This window comes from Zingiber officinale, chromosome 9B (assembly GCF_018446385.1).
Source record: "Zingiber officinale cultivar Zhangliang chromosome 9B, Zo_v1.1, whole genome shotgun sequence".
Classification (NCBI taxonomy): Eukaryota; Viridiplantae; Streptophyta; class Magnoliopsida; order Zingiberales; family Zingiberaceae; genus Zingiber; species Zingiber officinale.
In genome coordinates this window covers 63,299,012-63,321,093 of record NC_056003.1, presented here as the reverse complement: position 1 = coordinate 63,321,093, position 22,082 = coordinate 63,299,012, and the positions used below count along the sequence as shown (strand labels likewise).

The following is a 22,082-nucleotide window of genomic DNA, read 5'->3' as shown; positions in this document are numbered from 1 at the left end:
GATCGATCCGTGGATCGATCCAAAGCCTCCCCGATCGATTCGGAACATTCGAATCGATCGGGATCCGACCGTTGCGTCGGGTTTAAAGCCGCAGGCGAGCGTGGTCTTCGGCAGAACTTTAACGACAACTTCTCAGATTCTCGCCAGCTCCTTCACAGCACTCACAAAGCTCAGATCGCCAGTTCTTGAAGGATCTTGGAAGCTCTCCAAGTCAAGAGGCGGATCAAAGCCAAGAAGAGAAGCTAGGGTTAGGGTTTGTACTCATTGTAAAGCTTGTAAGCTTCTATTTCTTGTACTCCTTCCCTTTCTTCTTGTATTGAGTCTTGTAGGGCTTCTCCGCCCTTGGTAGTTACCACAAAGGAGGTTTTATTTAGTGGAGGGTGTGTGCGTTGGTGTGGATCCTTGGATTAGTCACCTCTTGTGAGGTGGATACCAAGTAAAATCCTAGTGTTAGCGTTTTATGTTTGTTTCTGTATTTTCCGCTGCACATCCAAGAAGAAACAAGCAACGCCAAGCAACGAAGCGCACCGAGTGAACGCGACGAGCTATTCACCCCCCCTCTAGCTACTTTTGGTCCTAACACTGTTCATCGAAGGTGCCTTCAAGGGATGGAAGGTGCCTTCGCACTGTTCATCGAAGGCACCTTCCAAGCCATGGAAGGTGCCTTCCACAAGGCAGAAGGCAGATTAGCTCCCATACGCTGATCTCTTCTTGCGTGGGTGATGCTCCAGCTACCCGGAGTTGAGCTTACCTGAACCCAACTCTGACCTTCTCATCGAGCAGACTTCCTTCTTTACTTCTCGTCCCTCGGACGTCACATACGTCCTTCTCGTCCACCGATGTACTCTTCCGCAGCACCTCGTCCTTCGAATGCACCGAGCCCGTCGACTCCCTTCCTATGTCATCTTCCCGTTGGCTGCGTCTTCTGCTCGACTTCTTATGTTCCTAAGCTCTTGCACACTTAGATACAAGGATCAAAGACAACAAAACCTAATTGAATTTGGTTGACCACATCAAAATTATCCCAAGGTACTTATATAACCTGATTAATCAAGTTAGACTTAATCAATATTAAATCCCCAAGGATCAAATCCACTATCTGGATGGACCTTATCAAGGCTATGATCCAAGGGGAGCCAATAGAAAGATCATTTTCATTAAACAAACCTGATTGATGCTTGATTTACTACTTTTTCTTATTCATGCTTAGATTAGGGTAGATAAGCTCACTACAACAAATATCACTTTTCGTAGTGCACAATTATTCTATTCACGATGCACATCGCATGTTGCACAAGTACAAGTTGTTAAAAGTCATAAGACATCGACAGCGCATGTCGCGCGCTACAGTTAAGAGCATTCGCAGCACGCGCTAAGTGCTACAATTAAGAGCATTCAAAGCGCATGTTGTGCGCTGTGGTTAAGAGTAATCACAGCACGCCGCACGCTACGGTTAAGAGCAATCGCAGCATGCACCGCATGCTATTGTTAAGAGCAATCACAGCATCACCATGTGCTGTAGTTAAAAGTATTTGTAGCGCATGATGCACACTATGGTTAAAAGCATTCGCAGTATACATTGAGCGATATAATTAGGGTGTGATGTTAACCACACAATTATCAACACCACAAATATAAAATTTAAACTCAAACAATTTCAGCACCATATAATTATAATGTCACATACAATTATAATACCAAAAAAAATAATTTCACTTAGTAATAATTCAAATTGGTAATAAGAAATTCATTTATTAACATGTTTTTTCCCTAAAAAATATATATTTAGTAGAATCTATATCCATCGCACAAAACTATAAACTCAAATAAAAAAATGTAACTATCCTTCCTATGGCATCTTCAAGAAGAAGTATTTTTTTCATTTGGTCAAATTAATCCCACCTTCTCCACAAAATTATAAATCCAAACTTTCCAACAAGATCCATCAATAGGAATGTGATACCTCTTAACTATATTTTCCTACAAAATAGGATAAAAAAATTGAAATGTATAAATATATTTTATAAAAATAAACTATGATTTTAAAAAGAATACGCACGATATCACTTGAATTCCATCAATAGGTCCTTTGCTGCGTTTTTTTTTTTCTTTTTTTGATTTTTTAAACACATGCCAATTCATTTCTTTTATGTGGTTGGTTGAATCAAATAGAAAAATATAAATGATGTATTGAAAAGACAAATGATTAAAAAATAATAAAAATAGTTGTTTGTTGTGTATCTACCCTATCATAACAAGAAAGAAAACTACTTGAAACTTTTCTAATCTAAAAACTCTAATTGTTTTTCTCAATTTTAAAGAAATCGAAATAAGATGATGTTTGCTCAATCTGATCTTGTAGTCGAAACATAAGTTAGAGAAGAATATAAGCCATAGAGATGACAAGGAAATTGCTGGAGAAACACACACCTTCCCTTCAATAGTATCATTGTATACCTAAAATTGCAAAAACAATGTGAACTTTAAAAAATAAATTATACAACTGTATGCATATAAGCACAAAAAGTGCTCAACATCTTAAATCAATGTGAGAAAAATCAATGCATATGAGCTAACAAATATACAATACCAGATAATCAACCAACCTGCTAGAAAATGAAATTAGAATGAAATAGTTTCTGCGACAACTTCGTTTGTCCATGTATCACTATCATGGTTGAGATTTAACATGAAATACTTCAAAAATCACCATTTTATAAAGGTGAAAACAAAGAACAGTAGTTCAAGTCCATCTACGTGAGCTAAATTCTTAGATTGACTAGCAACCACTTACCACGAAGAGATGCCTCAACCTTTGCCTACACAAATGAATGAGCATAATAACACAAGCAAAATCACCAAATTTCCAAAAAAAAAAAATCAATATTTTCAACATAAGATAGCAAAATGTATATAAGTAGAAGTATTTGGTGAACAAAACAAATACAACAACCAAGGAGACCTAACTATTAGGAGCCAATATGGATCTCCTGTAGTCATTGAACTCTACGTAAGGATTTTGATGAGTATAGAAAAGGTGATAGTGAATCAATCTTCTACAAATTCATTTATCAAAAGGTGAATTGTGTAACTACAACAACAAGAGATGTTTGCATAATCATTACACATGGTCAAAGTGCTCTTGGAACATCAAGGCAAAAGGTGGAGTATATAATGAAGCAAGATTGCCATGGGTGCCATTTGATGTTGACACAATGCTCTTGCTTGATTCCCAAATAGTAAAAGGTCTTGATATGCCAAAGGAAACATCTGAACTTGGTTGAGACCTGTGGTGTTTGGTATTAAATAAAATTCAATGCCAATAAAGGAACCATCAAATAATTGAATTTTGAAAATGTATTAGCACACAACAATAGATAAAATTATGCAAATTAAGTTAATATAAGTGCACCAATTTTGCAAAATGAATGCGATATAAAGAGAACCAGACTCGAAAAAAGCAGGATCTTCATAAAGGGTATCTTATGATAGGCAAAGTTGTTCGCACTTCATCTTCAAGGGCACCTAACACTGAAATACTACTGGTAAAAATATTTTACTCGCTAAAGAAACAAAAATTTCAAACAAAAAGTCATCACAAACTATATTTGACAAAAACATACTCTAATTTCACAAGTTTAGTTGAAGACCACCTAGTAATTCCATTAATCCATCAATGCAAGAAAGATGACTCCACCACACCACTTTCATTGCTGACATAGAGGAGTTATACAGCCTCATCAAGCTAACAACCTATAACCTATAAAATATATCCATAATTAGACTTACTATTATAGTATCGCATAAGAACCCTAATACTCAGAATCAGCCTTACTCAAATAGCAATTCACGGCAATTGTAGTTCAATGTAATTAAAGGGAAAAGGGATACAAATACATTCAATTACAAGGAATCATCTCTCTTGGATAACTAACATGCACGAACAATCAAGAGCGAGAAGACAATAAGGTAAAACCTCAAGAAATTATGCAACAGCATCGATGGTTTGGCCGTCGGCGATCACGAGGTAGAAAGAGACAAGCTGCTTCGGCGGAGATGTTCAGCGGAAGAGGGATTTGGCGGAGAGGTTTAGCAGAGAGGAGTTGGACGAAGATGCTTAGCGGAGAGGAGTCGGCGAAGATAGGTTGGCCAAAGATGTTTACCGGAGAGGGAGTCGGCGAAGATGGGTTGGCTGGAGATGTTCAGCAGAGAGGGAGTCGGTGGAGGGATTCGGCAGAGAGGGTAGAGGATTTTGACAGAGAGGGGTTCGTAGAAGAGACTAGGAGGGCAGTGACGAGTGTCCGTTTGGACCTGACGATAAGCCGATACTCGTTAACGGAGAGGAGACTGTAGATAGTGGCGGAAGCATTTTGTTCAGCAAAAGGGAAAGGGAGGCGAAGGGCAGCAGCAGAGAGGAAGCTTGGTGGAGCGCGAAGGGTTTGGGGCAGTCGCGAATGGCAAAGAGGAAGGTGAAGTCACAGACTAATTTGGCGAGGTGTGATACATTGGCTTAAAAAGCCCTAAAATTTTTACTTTTAACAGCGCAAGTAAAGTGGGCTATTGATATTTAATTTTATACTTTTAATAGCGTACAAACACACTGTTAAAATTTTAAATTTTAACAGCGTAATTTGTAAGCGGTAGAAAAGTTAATTGACAGTGCACTTTTCTGGACGTCGTAGTTTATAAAAATATAATACTATCCATAACTATTTAATTGGACACGTCATAAAATTATTAATAATAACGTATTTTAATCATGCGTCATTCATCATGTACTATAGAAAATTATATTTTTAAAGAAAATGATAATCCCAGTTAATTTCATTGATTATCTTTGAAATGATCGACCCGGCCCTATAGAAGTTTTCCACCGATCACCATGATAAATCAGAAAGCGTACGTGACAGCAAATCTAGAAGTCCAACATCCTTTGGTTACGCCACCCATTTGGAGGAAAAAATCCTACAAATATATTATAATTGGAGTTCGAACCGTGGATACCTGGGTACTTAAGTTATATTTAAGGACTTAGGTACGATCGACAATTGATTAGTTAGACTAAGGATTTTTTTTTAAAAAAAATTAAATATTCAATTTTTTTAAAAGACTTTGTTTAAAAGTGACTATTGCTCCATTAATCAAGAAAGCCTAGTATTTTGACACAAACTAGAAGTTAATTATTGAAATGAATATTTAATTGACTGATTGTTAAATCTTAGTCTAACTCAAATGTAAATCAATTCTTAAAATTTTATCTAAGATAAAAGTAACTATCTCATAAAATATATAAAGTTCCCTGATTGATAATCTAGAAAAGGAGTGAGATGAATTTAAGTTTAAAATTATTAAATCTTAATCTAACTCAAATGTAGATCCATCCTTAAAATTTTATCTAAATTGAAGATAAAAGTAACCATCTCATCAAATATATAAAATTCCCTGATTGATAATTTAGAAAATGAGTGAGATGAATTTAAGTTTAAAATTAGTTAATCAAACCTAATTAAACTTAAATTTAATCCAACTTAACCAAACTTAAACCTAATTTAATCTTACAAACTCAAATGTTAATTAATTTTTAAATTATAATTAATTTAAAAATCTTACTTATTTTTAAATATTAATTAATTTTTAAATCATAATTAATTTTTAATATTTTACTCATTTTCAATTAATTTTTAAATTTAGTTATTCAAATTTATATTTTTAAAATTCAAATTTAATTATTCAAACTTATATTTTCAAAATTTAAAATTAATTATTCAAACTTAATTTTTTCAAAATTCAAACTTAAATATTTTAAAGATCAAAATTAATTTTTTTTCTTAAATATTTTTTTCAAATTTAGAAATGATATTCTCAAACTTAAAATCAACTTCAAAATTAATATTAATTCCATCTCACACAAATTCATAAGTTTAACATGTTTAATAACTTAGAAATCGTGGGATGGAAAATTAGAAAAATAAATGATTATTTTAAATATATTCTTAATCCTATTTTTTCCTCAGGCATAGAATCTAGGATCCTCAAACTTAAATAATTTACTTAAATTTTTTTGGGCATTAATCAAGGGGAGAAAAAAAAGAGTTAAGTTAAATATTTTTATTTTTATTTTCAAAAGTTAAAGAGTTTTTCAAAAAGGGAATTAAGATTTTTTTTTTAAGCTTAACTATTTTTGAAAAGTAATTTTAAATATTTATTTTTTTTTAAAAAAAAGCAAGCTGAAATATTTAAAAAAAATAATTTCAAATATCTTTTTATATATGTAAAAAAAATTTAAAAAAAAGGTTAAATGTTTTCTAACGTTAAAGTATTTTTCAAATTTTTAAAGTTAAATATTTTTTAAGTTAATTTTTTTAAAATCTCAAGTTAAATTTTTTTAAGTTTAGTTTTCTTAGTTAAAGTATTTTTCAAAAAGAAATTAAGTATTTTTCAGAAAATAATTTACTTCTTCAAAATTTTTTTTTTTTTTAATAATTATTTTTTATAAGCTAAGTGTTAGCTAAGTAACTTTCAAAGAAATCATTTTCAAAACTAAGTATTTAGTTAAGTTTTTATTTTAAAAAAAATCTCTTTTAAAGGTAAACATTTTTTTAAAGAGAAAGTTAAGTGAGAGTTCAGGTGGAGCTTAAGCGAAAAATATTAAAAGTTAGCATCTCAAAATTAAAATTTTTTAACAACTTTTTCTCTCTCTACTTAATACTATTTTTGATATATACTAAGGGGAGAGAAGTATTAAAGTTAGCTTAAGTCAAAACATAAGGGAGCATTTTTTTTTTTTTTTTAATTTGTCAAATTGTTTTACTTATGTTAATGCTCAAATTCCTTATATTACATTAATTTTTGTTATACTTTACTTAACTTTGAATCAGGTTGTCATAATAAAAAAAAGTGGAGATTATTGGTGCAGGGAGCACCAGACGATCAAATCTAAGTTTTGATTATAACAAAGGGATTCAAAGTTAACATATCTTGTGATCTAATAAGTTTGATTGAGTTTATAGGAAAAGTCCTAAGTGATCTTAGGCAAAGGCAAAGGCAAAGTCCTAGTTGAGACTAGGTAGATGGAAAGTCCTAGTTGTAGGTAGACAACGAAATCCTAGTCTGGGGGACTGGATAAAGTTTTGACGGGTTGAGGACTTTGAGCAAAATCCTTGAATCAAGGACTCTAGGTAAAAATCCTAAGGGTCGCGGATACTAGGTGGAAGACTGGACGAGTCATGGATTGGACGTTCAATATGAAGTCTTGAAGTCTCGGATGCTGAACAAAAGTCTAGACGGTCTGGAGAATCAATCTGGCAAAAGGTAAATACTCCTGAGAGAAGTAGGTGAGGACACATTCCCCGAAGAGGGAATAGTAGGCATCGGTCCGACTTAAAATTTCAACGAAACTTAAAGTCAGGACTGGATAGTCCGAAGGCTATCAAATTCATACTTTGTTTATTATTTATTATCTGCACTAATCTTGTTTTGTAGGAAAAATAAAATTGCAAAATGGTGGTCTGGGCGCCTGGAGGTGCTTTGGGCGCCCGAGAAGCCTTCGTCGAACAGTAGCCTGGGCGAGGCCTAGCCCGGGCAAGCACCCTCGCGGTCTTGGCATCCGGAGTTGCTCAGGTGCCTAGACAGCCAAAAGATGATCTGAACAAATAGTTGACCAAACTCTAAGAAAATGTTATTATTATCTACACTACAATACATTCATTACTGATACAAAACACTGTAAAATGATATTCATTAGTAATAATTCCCCAATAGTCCATTGTATCGCTCCAGCAAACTCAAAATACTCACAACAAAATCACATCAAAACTTCACAACAATATGCAAATGAAACTTAACTCAGAAGCACTTCCTGTGGACAATGGAGGGGCCAGATTCTTCATATTCAGCTTTAGAAATCCACATCTGTAATTATCAAAGGAAAACATTATAATTACAAACAAAAATATCTTGGATAGATTAGTAAAGATAAATCTTAAATCTTCTCGATATGCATGAGAGGGAGAGCCATGAAACATAGCATCTTCATTACCTGTTGGAAAGTGCTGAGTGAAGCAAGGATGGAGCCTCCAATCCACACACTGTACTTCCGCTCAGGAGGGGCAACGACCTTTATCTTCATGCTGCTAGGAGCTAGGGCGGTGATCTCCTTGCTCATGCGGTCAGCAATTCCAGGGAACATAGTAGTGCCACCACTGAGAACGATGTTTCCATACAAGTCCTTCCTAATATCTACATCACACTTCATGATGGAATTGTAAGTGGTCTCATGAATACCAGCACTTTCCATACCAATCATAGATGGCTGGAAAAGAACCTCTGGGCACCTAAATCTCTCAGCTCCAATTGTGATCACTTGCCCATCTGGCAGCTCATAACTCTTCTCAACAGATGAACTAGTCTTAGCAGTCTCTAGCTCTTGCTCAAAATCTAAGGCAACATAGGCAAGCTTCTCTTTGATATCCCTAACAATTTCTCGCTCCGCAGTGGTAGTGAAGGAATAACCTCTCTCAGTAAGGATTTTCATCAAGGAATCTGTAAGATCACGACCAGCAAGGTCCAGACGAAGAATAGCATGAGGGAGTGCGTATCCTTCATAGATTGGGACAGTATGGCTCACACCATCACCAGAATCAAGCACAATTCCTATCGACAAGGGTACCCAAAAATCAACTAGCTACAGTAGTAGAATTAGTGGGGCATAATACATTGTCTAAATTAAAAAACATACCAGTTGTACGACCACTAGCATAAAGGGATAGGACAGCTTGAATTGCAACATACATTGCAGGAACATTAAAGGTTTCAAACATAATTTGAGTCATCTTCTCTCTATTGGCCTTGGGGTTCAGAGGGGCTTCAGTGAGCAGGATAGGATGTTCCTCAGGAGCAACACGAAGCTCATTATAGAAAGTGTGATGCCAGATCTTCTCCATATCATCCCAATTATTTACAATGCCATGCTCAATAGGATACTTCAATGTTAAAATTCCTCTCTTGGATTGAGCCTCATCACCAACATAGGCATCTTTTTGGCCCATCCCAACCATGACACCTGTGTGGCGAGGTCGCCCAACAATGCTAGGGAATACAGCCCTAGGTGCATCATCTCCAGCAAAACCAGCCTGTAGAAAATCATATGTTTCATACTAAATCATTTAGTGCAAAAGATAATCAATTAATTAGGACTTGACAAGAGACAACGCTAACCTTGACCATTCCGGTACCATTGTCACATACAAGAGGTTGAATATCCTCACCGTCGGCCATTTCCTCAATATCTGTGAAATCAATCTTACAAGTTTGCACATTTTCAAACTAAAATAATACCCTTTCAAACAACTAATACTATAAGATTCTATAGGTGTACATACTATTCATCCAATACATTAATGATTAATTCCCATAGAAAATTAAAAGCAAGATTTTAAGAATTCTTTAGTCATTGTGCAATGAGAATCTCAATATAATTTCTTCTGAAAGCTTCAAAAAAGTACATTACTATGCAACAAGCTAGCTTAGACACAATGCTTAAATAAAAGACATTAATAGGCATGGTTATCAAAGGTGTGGTTTCGAAATTGAATGGCCAAAAAATTAAAGTATTGTCTATATTATATTGACAGGAACGCAGTGAAATCAGAATCATTTTAAAAATAAATAATTTGATATAAAAGATGACAAATGTTGTTTATTCATATTAACAACACATATTATGTCCATCATAAATAGTAAATAAAGGAATTAATTAATAAGATTGATTTCATAATACAGTTATTAGTAGGTTAATAATATATTATTAATTATTATTATTATGTAATAAAATAATAATTTTAAAGTAACAAATAAGATTGTACTAAACTAAAATGATATCTTTTGAATTATTAATTTATCAATATTTCACTTTTTGGGTTTAGCTAAATAGCCATTTTGACCTTATCAACATTAATTAAGTAGAATTGACAAGTCCTTTGACCTACCAACTAGTAAATCACACGCAAAAATAAGGTTATACTATTAATCATGCAACAAATCATAGGAAGTGAGAGGAGGTAAAGAATTTAAGATAGGATTCATGAGAAAAACCATTTCCCTCTCATATATGTTGTCGTCACTAGTATTCAATCTCATGTTGGGAAAATGTTGTCTAGATTGGTCAAGTTTGTCATCATCGATTTTGCTCAACAAAATTTTCAACCTGTTTCATTATTTTAATTCATGGTGAGTTTTGAATCACGTCAATCTATTTTCTAGTAATGTTAACTCACTTCTAGTTTTCTTTTTTCTATTTTCTTTAAATTTCTCCATTGATCTAAATGAAATGACTGATTTCTTGGAAATATGAGATCAACCTTTTCTGATATCGATCCAAATCAATCCAACTAGGGCAATCTAGATGATATTAATAATTGACCATATAAGACATCACCAAAGATAACTTGGGACACAATTGACAAAGAGACCCGAGTATATAAATGAGTTAATACAAACTGAATATCATTTAAGAAGATAATTCATTTTAATGATATTAATAACTTGTATACGATATATTTTAGTTTATTTAATTTTACACCTTATAAAATTATTTTTTAATAAAAATATGTAATTACGTTACATTATCTTGTATATTTTATTGTTGATCCAAATGACACGATCCATTTATGAAATAATTAACGAGATACAATATGAACTGTCATAGTGCACACAAAGTCACCTTTAAAAGTGACAGATCATTCTAGAAATATACAAAGAATTTGGAATAAGACTCATGGTTGTGTTTATGCTTCGTGCTCTCAGACTTAAAGGGTGGACCACAGAGGATTAAAGTAATGAATTTAAAAAAATATATAAAATATCAAAATTAAGAATTTTCCTGAGGGCTTAAGCATCAAGAATTAGATTACTTGGCATTTCAATTTTATACATGTATTTTCCATTGCAATGAGACTCTACCAAACGGCAGTGCTATCAGTAGCCTTTATGAAGGTTTCTAAAGAAACAAAAACCATTGAACTGGTCGCGGAAGTACATTAACAGCAGATGAAGAAGAAATTTTTTTCCTGTTAACACTGACATTTAAAATGACTAAATCCGCAAGAAAACAATGTTCAGGAGGAATAAATTATTTCCTCATCAGAAACATACATAGAATAGTTTACGTTTGGTTAGCAAGATCCGCTACTACACCCTTGTTGATTCTGCCACCAAAACACATGCCAGATCCAAAAGAAAAGTGAGAAACCTAAAGAGACGACCCACCCTAATCGATAACATCATACAAAATCGAATAAATCTAAAGAAAGAAAAGTAAAATGGATGGACTAACCACAGTATTGGATCCCTCCTGTTGCTTCCTTTCCTCCGGCGAGAAATCGATGAATGAAAGTGAGAAGAGACGATGGGAGAGGAAACGGAGGGGCTTTAAATAGGATGAGTCGAGAAGGAGACGATGTTGCTAAGTTTCCTTCTGCCACGAAAAATGTGTGGTATCTGTCACTGCGATCGACAGACAGGAATAATTCTTAAAAGTATTAATTAACAGTTTTTAAAGATACTTTTGAAGTGTGCGTTCGAGTTGCGCAGGGAGTTGGGAGGATGAAGAAGACATGAGGAAGAGAGGATAGTCGTCCAATGGGTCCAGATGAGTATAACGTACAGGCTGCGCGTTGGAAGCGGGCCAAGAGTCGTGCATGCGCCCATCCGACCGTGCCATTGTGCCAGCCTCTCCATTGCTTGCTATTAGCTGGCAAAGCTGGCCTCTTAATTTATTTATTTTTATTTTATATTTTATCATCCAACTAAATTCAATAAGAAGAAGATGTTCTTAGTTGGAATGTTGGCTACTTTAATCAGCCCTTTGCCAAATCAGCCATCTCAAATGGAGATAGTGCACTACCTGTAACATGCGATTTATACACCTATATGCTACTAGCTGTGAGGATATTGCTTAAGCCCTCATCTACAATTAGAAGGGCATAGTCATTATTGATGATTCAAAGGCGATATTAAATGTTCAAGATAAAGAACAAACACCAATTCTGACTAGGTTCCAAGCATCCTTGCAGCACTAGCACTAGAGTGCTTATGTCTTATTACTTTAGTTGTCATCCTCATTATGTAATGAGAACACAAAAAATGAATTCCAGGAAAGGTAACAACTCATGATCCTCCAATATTTATATTGGATAATATTCCACAATCTAATTGTCCGAGATAATTCTAAATTGAAATTATATAAAACAACTTAGAATTATATGTCAGATGTCTTAGCTAATAATCTCAAACAAATTATCAGGCTGATCTGCTAGATTGTCCAAGAGATGTTCCTAAGTGGGAGGACTACCGCTCATTCTCAAGTAGTAAAATTGTTGCCTGAGCACCGAGCACCATGAGGTCAAAGCAACCGAGTTGCCGACTACTTAGAGCCAAGTCGCCGACGTTCGAGCTTCCAACTAGACTTCTAAAGTCTAAGTGGGACATTATTGGCCGAATGCTCCCGAGTGATCCTAAGTGCCACAAGGTTCGAATGGCCCAAGTGCATCCTAAGTCTGAGTGTCGCCTAAGCGGGTTATTGATTGGAGACCTCGAGTGCTCGAGTTGCTAAGTGATGAGTCAAGACAACGTGTGCCCAAGATACCGAGTCCTTGAGCTGCCGAGTCACCAAGTTGATGCTTCACCCGACTACCGAGTTGGCCGAGTCCAGAGAGAAAGATACTAAGATCTATATTTGACGAAGTTTCCTTAAAATAGAACTTGTCTCCTTTGGCAATGCTTAGAGGTTACATTGGACGTTTGTTTCTCATAATTTAACAATACAATCACATAGCAACCAAGTATTGGTTGTTCTTAGCTAACGGAGTATATACCTGAATATTATCATGAATAGAATTACTAAGCGGAGTGCACGACAGCAAGAAGGAAGCAAGGGGGAACGAAGGTGGATGGATTCTATGTTTTTTTCACCTGCTCAAGGTCATGGCCTCTTTATATATCATGAGCTCCATCCATCAACTGCATTGAATGATCGAGAAATGACCATTCATTGCCTCCAACCATTCAGGTTGTAACGCCTGCAGCTGACCATCAACGATCGATAGTTTCAAATTAGCGATTATGGATTCACCATTAATCGGCAAATTAAAGCATCCATTACATTCTTGAACAACAGACAAAAGAATAATTTAGGTGATAAAATATTGGTTGATTTACTTGGACAAATTTTATCTAGAATGATCTAATATTCGATGCGCATAGGTTCTACTCACAAACGAGTCATCTTTGGTTCAGTATAATCTAGGCCCTTGACTTGCCCCTCTATGATGCACACACGATAGATTGCCTCTCCCTATACATATGATTGTAATTCAATAAATTTACAACAATTTATTGTGATTAAATATAAACCAACCTTTACTCTGCTGACTATGAGAGTCTCTTTCCATCCACTCTCATATTTTTATTCTAATTTGCAACAATTTGTTATCTTCACAAACACAAGCATTATCAGATCGTGTTGGATAACAATAGATGACTTCATTAATCACATTCACAGTTAGCAAGCAATGAAAAGAGTGGATGTTGGTGTTTAGATTAAATGATCACATATTTTGCTGGTCAAATCAACACCTATTCAATAAATTTTACTTTTCATAATATCTCTTCAAAATATCAAGTGAATATTGTCTTAATAATTAGATTGACTCTTCATTAATCTCTCCCATATGAGGACTAATTTTGATTTTTTAATTTATTCTCTTCCAATGATGTGGGATAGTCATGGCAGCTGTCAAGATAACAGATTTCACCTTTAGATGAAGATGTTAATACAATTGTGCTTCAAGTAATCGAGTTGGCTAATTAATAATTGGGAAAATTATTGGTACACTCACACCGGTAATTAAGATTCAACAAAAGTTTTGTTATTTGTTAGAAGGTTTTTATATTTTGGTCAGGTTAAACTTAGGTCGATGTAGTTTGTCAAGTTAGTTAAATTTACTGGATATTTGATAATGGGAGAAATTTAACATGCATTGAGAAGTACAAGTATTAACAATGGATAAATTCGAATGAGTCAAAGTTAATTAAATACTTAGTAATCAAATACAATATAATGTATTTAAATAGGTTGACAATCAGATACATGGTAGATAGAGGGGATGAGAGTCAGATATATAATAGCAGATATGATAGTTTAATCTTTTAGTATAAGTGAGAGATTGTTAGAGTGTATACTAAAAGTCTAACTTTTGTAAATATTTATTTTGAAATAAAGAATCACATTGGTCAAAAATATCTACATTTATATGCTAAGTGTAGTTGTTCAATTAATTTATATTGTAGATAACATGATATGTGGTGTCACACACAGAATATCATATTATCGGTTCTTTATAAATTATAAACAGTAGCTCACGACTAAGATGGATAGGAACAAACCATTGGAATAATCGTAGTATAATTTGGAATTAGTTTATTGATGCGGATGTGTTATGGGGCTTGGGAGGGATTAAGGAGATGGAGGAGAGCATTTTTGTCTTTTGGCACCTTAAGGTTTTGGGGATAAAAGCGGCACTGTTCATATCTCGAAAGGGAGAGTTTTGGGAGAATGCTTTTTCCGCCGCCAGCCAGTGAGGAGCTTTCTCCCTCTGATACCTTTGTCGACGCCCAACGAAGCAGTCGGCGTTGCCCTCCTCCTCTCCTCTACCTCCTTTCCATTCTAGCGCCGCCACCGGAAAAAGGAGAGCGGTTGATGCCTGGGCTTTCCGCCGTCGACACCCAGGCGTTCATGGGGATTCTACCGTCGACGCCAGGGCATGCGCGAGGAGGTTGTCCTCTTCTCCTTCTCCAGGCCGACGCCGCCTTCTAGACCTCTCCTCCTCATCCTCTCCAGCGTCGATTACCTCTGGCCAACAGGGGTCGTCCCTGCCCTTCTCGCCCTTCTCCTTGTCCTCAAGCCGGGCAATAGTCGGCTGAGGCTTGTCGCCGCCGCGAGGGAGGCACGCCACCTCCTCCTTCCTCACTAGATGTACAACACAGCCGTCTTCTCCTACTTCATCCGGATCTGACGCCGTCGAGGAGTATCGTTGTCATCACCTCCAGCAGTTGTCGCAGCCGCCCCAGCAGCAGTCGCTTCCAGCCGCAAGCGTCACTGCCTCCGGTGGCCATCGCTACAGCCGCTTCCGGCGTCCAGTGCCACCGCCTCCGGCGTCCAGCTTTTGCCGTAGCCGCTGATACCTCCTGGCAGCCGCCGTCACCCTCCGAGCAGCCACCGTCCGAGGGCTCAGGTATCGTACTAGGCCTATATTCTGGCCTGCGAGCCGAGAGTGTGTTTGGCCTTCGTGCCACTATTGTATCTCGGCCTGCGAGCCGATGGAGTGTTCAACCTTCATGCCATTGTTGCATATCGGCCTGCTAGTCGAGGCTGTAGTCGTACCATGCATCGCCTTGTGGATCCTTATCGCGCCTGGCTTCGAGCCACCGAAGCCAGCTACTCGCCTGATGGACATTTATCTACTATTCAGGGTTATGACGACTCTATCAGCTCACCCACCTATCCGAGGGCGCCCCCCGGGGCCAGGGTACATCACTGTACTTGTCGTGTATTTATTTAGTTGTTCTACTCTTATTCGACTGCTTATACATTATTGGGACCCGCCTCGAGCATCGGGGTACCAGAGACTGGGGCGATCCGGTCACTAGCTACAGGTATTGTTGACCAGAGGACTCCGGGCGACTTGATCAACACAGGAGACAACTCATCAGCCGGGTCATGGGGATGTGGTCAACCTTCCAGACACCTCATTCCGGTAGGTTCGTCTTCTCAGGTTCCCGACAGGATCAAATTGGCGCCATCTGTGGGAACACACCTGATCTGGAACGTGAAGATGGACGACGCCGAAAAATTCTACCATCCTCATGACCCCAGTAGGTTTCGACGAATGTGTCATTCTCCTCACTCCACGGGTATTCGGGAGTCGAGGAACTGAGTCAGATCATCTGCTGGTCAGCAGGTCAGTTTTTGCATTATCTTTTCTCTTTCAGTTATATGATCCGGCCTAGTTCCTCGATCGAGGACCCCATGCCGATCGGCTGGGCGTATATTATCCGAGACACAGGCTCGATGTCGAAGACCTCGTGCCGATCGGCCAGGCGTATATTATTCGAGCCATGGGCTCGATGTCGAAGACCCCGTGCCGATCGGCCGGGCGTATATTATCCGAGCCGCGGGCTCGATGTCGAAGACCCCGTGCCGATCGACCGGGCGTATATTATACGAGCTGCGGGCTCGATGTCGAAGACCCCGTGCCGATCGGTTGGGCGTGTATTATCCGAGCCACGGGCTCGATGTCGAAGACCCTGTGCCGATCGGCCAAGTGTATATTATCCGAGCCACGGGCTCGATGTTGAAGACCCTGTGCCGATCGACCGGGCATATATTATCCGAGTCACGGGTTCGATGTCGAAGACTCCGTGCCGATCGGCCGGGCATATATTATCCGAGTCGCGTGCTCGATGTTGAAGACTCCGTGCCAATCGACCGGGCGTATATTATCCGAGCAATGGGCTCGATGTCGAACACCCCGTGCCGATCGACCGGGCGTATATTATCCGAGCCACGGGCTCGATGTCGAAGACCCCGTGCCGATCTGCCGGGCGTATATTATCCGAGCCACGGGCTCGATGTCGAAGACCCCGTGCTGATCGGGCGGGTGTATATTATCCGAGCCACGGGCTCGATGTCGAAGACCCCGTGCCGATCAGCCGGGCATATATTATCCGAGTCGCGGGCTCGATGTCGAAGACCCCGTGCGGATTGGCCGAGCGTATATTATCCGAGCCATGGGCTCGATGTCGAAGACCCTGTGTCGATCGACCAGACGTATATTATCTGATTCGTGAGCTCATTGTCGAAGACCCCGTGCCGATTGGTCGGGCGTATATTATCCGAGCCGTGAGCTCATTGTCGAAGACCCCGTGCCGATCGGCCGGGTTTGAGTTACGCTAGAAGACGGTCGAGCGGCGACCGTAAACCCTCGCGTCATCGGCGGTTGAGCGACGACTTTAAACCGTCGCGTCATCGGCGGTCGAGCGGCGACCTTAAACCCTCACGTGATCGGCGGTCGAGCGGTGACCTTAAACCCTCGCGTCATTAGGATCGTGCGCCGACCTTAAACCCTCGCGTCATCGGTGGTCGAGTGGCGACCTTAAACCCTCGCGTCATCGGCGGTCGAGCGGCGACCTTAAACCCTCATGTCTTCTCCAACCAGCTTATCAGAGCATCGGATATTCTATCTCCTCCATCGGGGGTCGAGCAGTCTTCACGAGCATCAATCTCCCCCGTTCAGGGTTGAGTCATCGTCGATGGTCACGAACAAAAAGCATCTCCACTGGTTTCGGACTAGGATATCTCATAGGCTCTATGCTCGTTCGGCTCACGACTTCCGTTTCGATTTCGTGTGCGATGCACCAGTGCGGCTCACGACTTTCGCTTCCATGCGCCCTTGACTCATGGGTTACACTTCAGTTCAGTTCACGTGCGATGCGCCCGTTCGGCTCACGACTTTCATCTCCGTTCGCACTCAATTTAACGGGATATGTTCCCATTCAGTTTTCAGACTCCACGCCTGCCCAGCGCTGCTTTGCCTCTCGCTCGGTCTCTCGGTCACATTTTACGGCAATCCGATCGGCAGCTTATGATCGCCCAGTCGGCATTCTCTGGGCCGCTCATTCAGCACTCTCATAGTCATCCGATCGGTATCGCTCAGCCGTCCGTACGGCCACACACTTGAACTGGGCCGCACACGCCGCATCGCCCACTCATTCGCCTGATCAGGTATATTACGGACACCTGGTCATCTTTTTCAGGTCGCCCGATCACATTTTATGGCCCTCCGACTAGTATTTTTTGGTCACCCGGTTGGCGCTTACCGCTCATTCGTCATTTTGCCCGGCACTCATCGTTCGTAACTCGCTTACTCGTCGCTCTGCCTCGCACTCATCCTTAGCATTTTACCCGACGCTGTTGCTCGATCGACACTCATCCCACACATCGCATTGCTTGACACTCGCATCTTACTCGTTGCTCGGCTCAAAGGCTCTGCTCCTGTTCACCTTCGCTTCTCACGAACTCCACGCCCACTCCGTCTAATGGACTCGCTCCCACTCAGCATTATTTCTATTACCCGATCGTCTACTTAGCCACATGCTTGTTTCACTCGACATTTTACGGTCATCAGGTTGACATTTTCTCGGTCACCCGATCGGCATCGCCGCTCGGTCGTCAAGTCGGCATCTTCGCGGTTGTGCGCTCGACATCCCATGTGGCACTCGGTAGACTATTATTGTACTTGCTTGACATTTTGCCACCCGCTCGGCATTTGGCCGACTATTGACTTGGTAGTCTGCTCAGCTAATGACTGTCGTTGCCGGACACATTTATTTCGCTGGCTATGTTCCCGTGCAATTTTCGGGCTCCGCTCCCTCCCGGTGCCTCGTAGCTCTTTCGGTATACGCTCGGGTGCTCACTCGGAGCCCGCCCGATCCCCTGTTTGGCATCTGCTCGGCATCGTTGCCATCTCATGCGGCGCCATTACTATAGCTATCACTCGCATGACATTATATGATGGGTCCAGTGATTTGATACGGTTACCGAGAGTGAGTTAGCCTTTGTGACAGATTGTCCAGTCAGTCGGACTCGCGCCTCCTTCGACTAGACTTGAAGGGGGGCTTGTGATACAGATGTGTTATGGGGCTTGGGAGGGATTAAGGAGATGGAGGAGGGCATTTTTGTCTTTTGGCACCTTAAGGGTTTGGGGATAAAAGCGGCACTGTTCATCTCTCGAAAGGGAGAGTTTTGGGAGAATGCTTTTTCCGCCGCCAGCCAATGAGGAGCTTTCTCCCTCTGATACCTTCGCCGGCGCCCGACGAAGCAGCCGGTGTTGCCCTCCTCCTCTCCTCTACCTCCTTTTCATTCCAACGCCCCCACCAGAAAAAGGGGAGCGGTTCATGCCTGGGCTTTCTGCCGCCGACACCCAGGCGTTCATAGGGATTCTACCGTCGACACCAGGGCACACGCGAGGAGGCTGTCCTCTTCTCCTTCTCCAGGCCGACGCCGCCTTCTAGACCTTTCCTCCTCATCCTCTCCGGTGCCGATTACCTCCGGCCAACAGGGGTCGTCCCTGCCCTTCTTGCCCTTCTCCTTGTTCTCAAGTCGGGCTATAGTTGGTTGAGGCTTGTCGCCGCCGCGAGGGAGGCACGCCACCTCCTCCTTCCTCACTAGATGTACAGCACAACCGTCTTCTCCTACTTCATCCGGCTCTGACGCTGTCGAGGAGTATCATTGTCGTCACCTCCAGCAGTTGTCGCAGCCGCCCCAGCAGCAGTCGCTTCCGGCCGCTAGAGTTGCCACCTCCGGTGGCCAGGTAGCTTCCCTCACCCTCCGAGCAGCCACCGTCCGAGGGCTCAGGTATCGTACTAGGCCTATATTCCGGCCTGCGAGCCGAGAGTGTGTTCGACCTTTGTGCCACTATTGTATCTCGGCCTACGAGCCGATAGAGTGTTCAGCCTTCGTGTCATTGTTGCATATCGACCTACGAGCCGAGGCTATAGTCGTACCGTGCGTCGCCTTGTGGATCCTTATCGTGCCTGGCTTCGAGCCACCGAAGCCAGCTACTGGCCTTGTGGACATTTATCTACTATTCAGGGTCATGACGACTCGATCAGCTCCCCCACCTATCTGAGGTCGTCCTCCCAGGGCCAAGGTACATCACTGTACTTGTCCTGTATTTATTTAGTTGTTCTACTATTATTCGACTGCTTATACATTATTGGGACCCGTCTCGAGCATCTGGGTACCAGAGATCGGGGTGATTCGGTCGCTGGCTACAAGTATTGTTGATCAGAGGACTCCAGGCGACTTGGTCAACACAGGAGACAACTCATCAGCCGGGTCATGAGGATACGGTCAACCTTCCAGACACGTCATTCCGGTAGGTTCATCTTCTCAGCTTCCCGACAGGATCATTTATCTTAACTATAAAATTACACTAGTACATTCTGAGTGTATTGAGCAAGACCATTATTTCTTTTTATACTGACTTAATAAAAGAACAATACCTTAGTTATTATGGAAGTGTGTGCTCTTAATCCTAATATAATAACAAACATATATATTTAGTATTTATTTCTTTAACTTATCAAAGAGTGAGATTTAGCTCGATAAATCAATAGGCTCAATAAGTTGGGAAATGATATTACTTATAGTGTGTGTTGTTGATTATAGAAGGAAACTGTGTCCTAGTAAACTAGGTTGATAATGTCCCCAAGAGGAGCTCATAAGGATTGTCATGCTAAACCCTCCAGGTGGACTTAGTCCGACACGACAATAAGGTTGAGTGGTACTACTCTTGGACTAAGATATTAATTAAAGTGAGTTGTCAGTAACTCAATTAATTAGTGGACATCCGATTTCTTAAACACAGGGAGATTAACACACTCATAATAAGGAGCCCAAAATGTAATTTGGGATTGATGCGGTAGTTCAATAATAATTCTTTAGTGGTATGAATTATTATTGATGAAATTAAGTTGGGTGTTCGGGTCGAACACGGGAAGCTTAATTTCATCGGGAGACCAAAACCAATTCCTTCTCTCGGTCCTTATCGTAGCCTCTAATTTATAAAGTATTATACCCAACTATACCCACCTTCTTACTCAACCTTAGGTGGTCGGCCAAGCAACCTTGGAATCCAAGCTGGGGCCGGCCAAGCCATAGTTTGAATCAAGTATAGGTGGCCGGCCCTAGCTTGGAGCCCAAGCTTGGTGTGGCTGGCCATGTAAAGAATAAAAGAGATTTTATTTAAAATCTTTCCATATGTGGATACCATGGTTTTAAAAGAGAGTTTAAAATTTAAATATTTCCTTTTATAGCTTTCTACAAAAGATTAAGTGAAAGGTTTGATATCTTTCCTTATTTCTAGTTAAAAGGAAGATTTTAATTTTTTATAAAACTTTCCTTTTTTGTAACCATCTTGATGATATAAAAGAGATTTTTAAAATTAAATCTTTCCTATTATAGTTTCTACAAAAGATTAAGAAAAGATTTGGTTGGATCGAGACGCGCTAGAGGGGGGGGGGTGAATAGCGCTCGTGGCTTTCACTATTTTTGAATACGTAAATCGTACGAGTTAAAGCAACGGAATAAAGTAAAGAAGACAAAGCAGCACACAAAGACACGAGGAGTTACTTGGTTCGGAGCTTGTGGCGACTCCTACTCCAAGGCCCGCGATCGTTGATCGCTTCCGGTGGGAAACAACTATAAGCTCGAAACAATAGTACAAAATATGATTTACAATGAGTGCAATAATGAAAATGATAATGAACGACAGAATCTAAAATAGCGGAGCTCTGGGTCATCGGAAACTTGAAACAGCACGTCGAGGTCGTTATATAAGCAGCGCATAGGAGGAATAGCTCTTTTTAAATCTCTGTAAAAGGTGTTGCTCGAATACCCCTTTTATGTAGTGCTGGAGGCGGCTCCAAGCCAGTCCAAGGCGCCTCCAGGCCGTTGAGTCGCACGGGTGGATCAGCGCAAACCTGGTCGCACCTTATCATGTTTAAGGCGCCTTCAAGCCTCCTTAAGGCGCTTTCAAGCCCTGGTCCAAGGCTCCTCCAGCTTCATCCGAGGCGCCTCCAGCTCCTCTGGACAGCTGGCTTTTGGCTTGCACCCGAGGCACCTCTAAGCCCCATGGAGGCGCCTCGGACACTGTGCATCCGAGGCCAAAGTTGCTTCTTTGTTCTTGTAAAATGTGTTAGTCCCAAACACATATCCTGCAAAACAAAGTTAGCACAGAAACGATATAACAAATGATAGTCGACAGTCATCGGACTGTCCGGGTCTGACTTCGGATTTCCTACCGGAAACCCTAGGTCGACCCGACACCTACTGTTCCCTCAACGGGGAACGCGTCCTCACCTACTCCACTCAGGAGATTTACCTGTTGACAGTGTGATCTTCCAGACCGACTGGACTTTTGCTCAGCGTTCGAAGCTTCCAGATTTTCTGCTGGACTTCCGCT

General features: G+C 40.4%; 1 protein-coding gene and 1 long non-coding RNA gene across 5 annotated transcripts; both read right to left on the bottom strand.

Moving 5' to 3' along the window:
• Positions 1 to 3,044: 3,044 nt before the first annotated feature.
• On the bottom strand, positions 3,045 to 4,498 carry LOC122024144. 2 transcript variants are annotated; one of them, XR_006123348.1, is made up of 3 exons: positions 3,977 to 4,498; positions 3,452 to 3,760; positions 3,045 to 3,287 (listed from the first exon to the last, which is right to left on the bottom strand). It is a non-coding gene; the product is annotated as an uncharacterized LOC122024144 (long non-coding RNA). The 2 variants fall into 2 exon arrangements; XR_006123347.1 differs by lacking the exon at positions 3,452 to 3,760.
• A 3,158-nt stretch (positions 4,499 to 7,656) lies between these two features.
• Positions 7,657 to 11,536, bottom strand: LOC122024326 (actin). Of its 3 annotated transcripts, XM_042582937.1 has the most exons (6): positions 11,333 to 11,531; positions 11,152 to 11,204; positions 9,217 to 9,287; positions 8,738 to 9,131; positions 8,039 to 8,652; positions 7,657 to 7,911 (listed from the first exon to the last, which is right to left on the bottom strand). In XM_042582937.1, exons 3-6 carry the CDS (start codon positions 9,274 to 9,276, stop codon positions 7,846 to 7,848), a joined length of 1,134 nt encoding a protein of 377 aa, XP_042438871.1. In that variant the 5' UTR covers positions 9,277 to 9,287; positions 11,152 to 11,204; positions 11,333 to 11,531; the 3' UTR covers positions 7,657 to 7,845. The 3 variants fall into 3 exon arrangements, with proteins under 3 accessions (XP_042438871.1, XP_042438870.1, XP_042438872.1); XM_042582936.1 differs by lacking the exon at positions 11,152 to 11,204 and having other exon boundaries at positions 11,333 to 11,536; XM_042582938.1 differs by lacking the exon at positions 11,152 to 11,204 and having other exon boundaries at positions 9,217 to 9,300; positions 11,333 to 11,426.
• Positions 11,537 to 22,082: the final 10,546 nt, after the last annotated feature.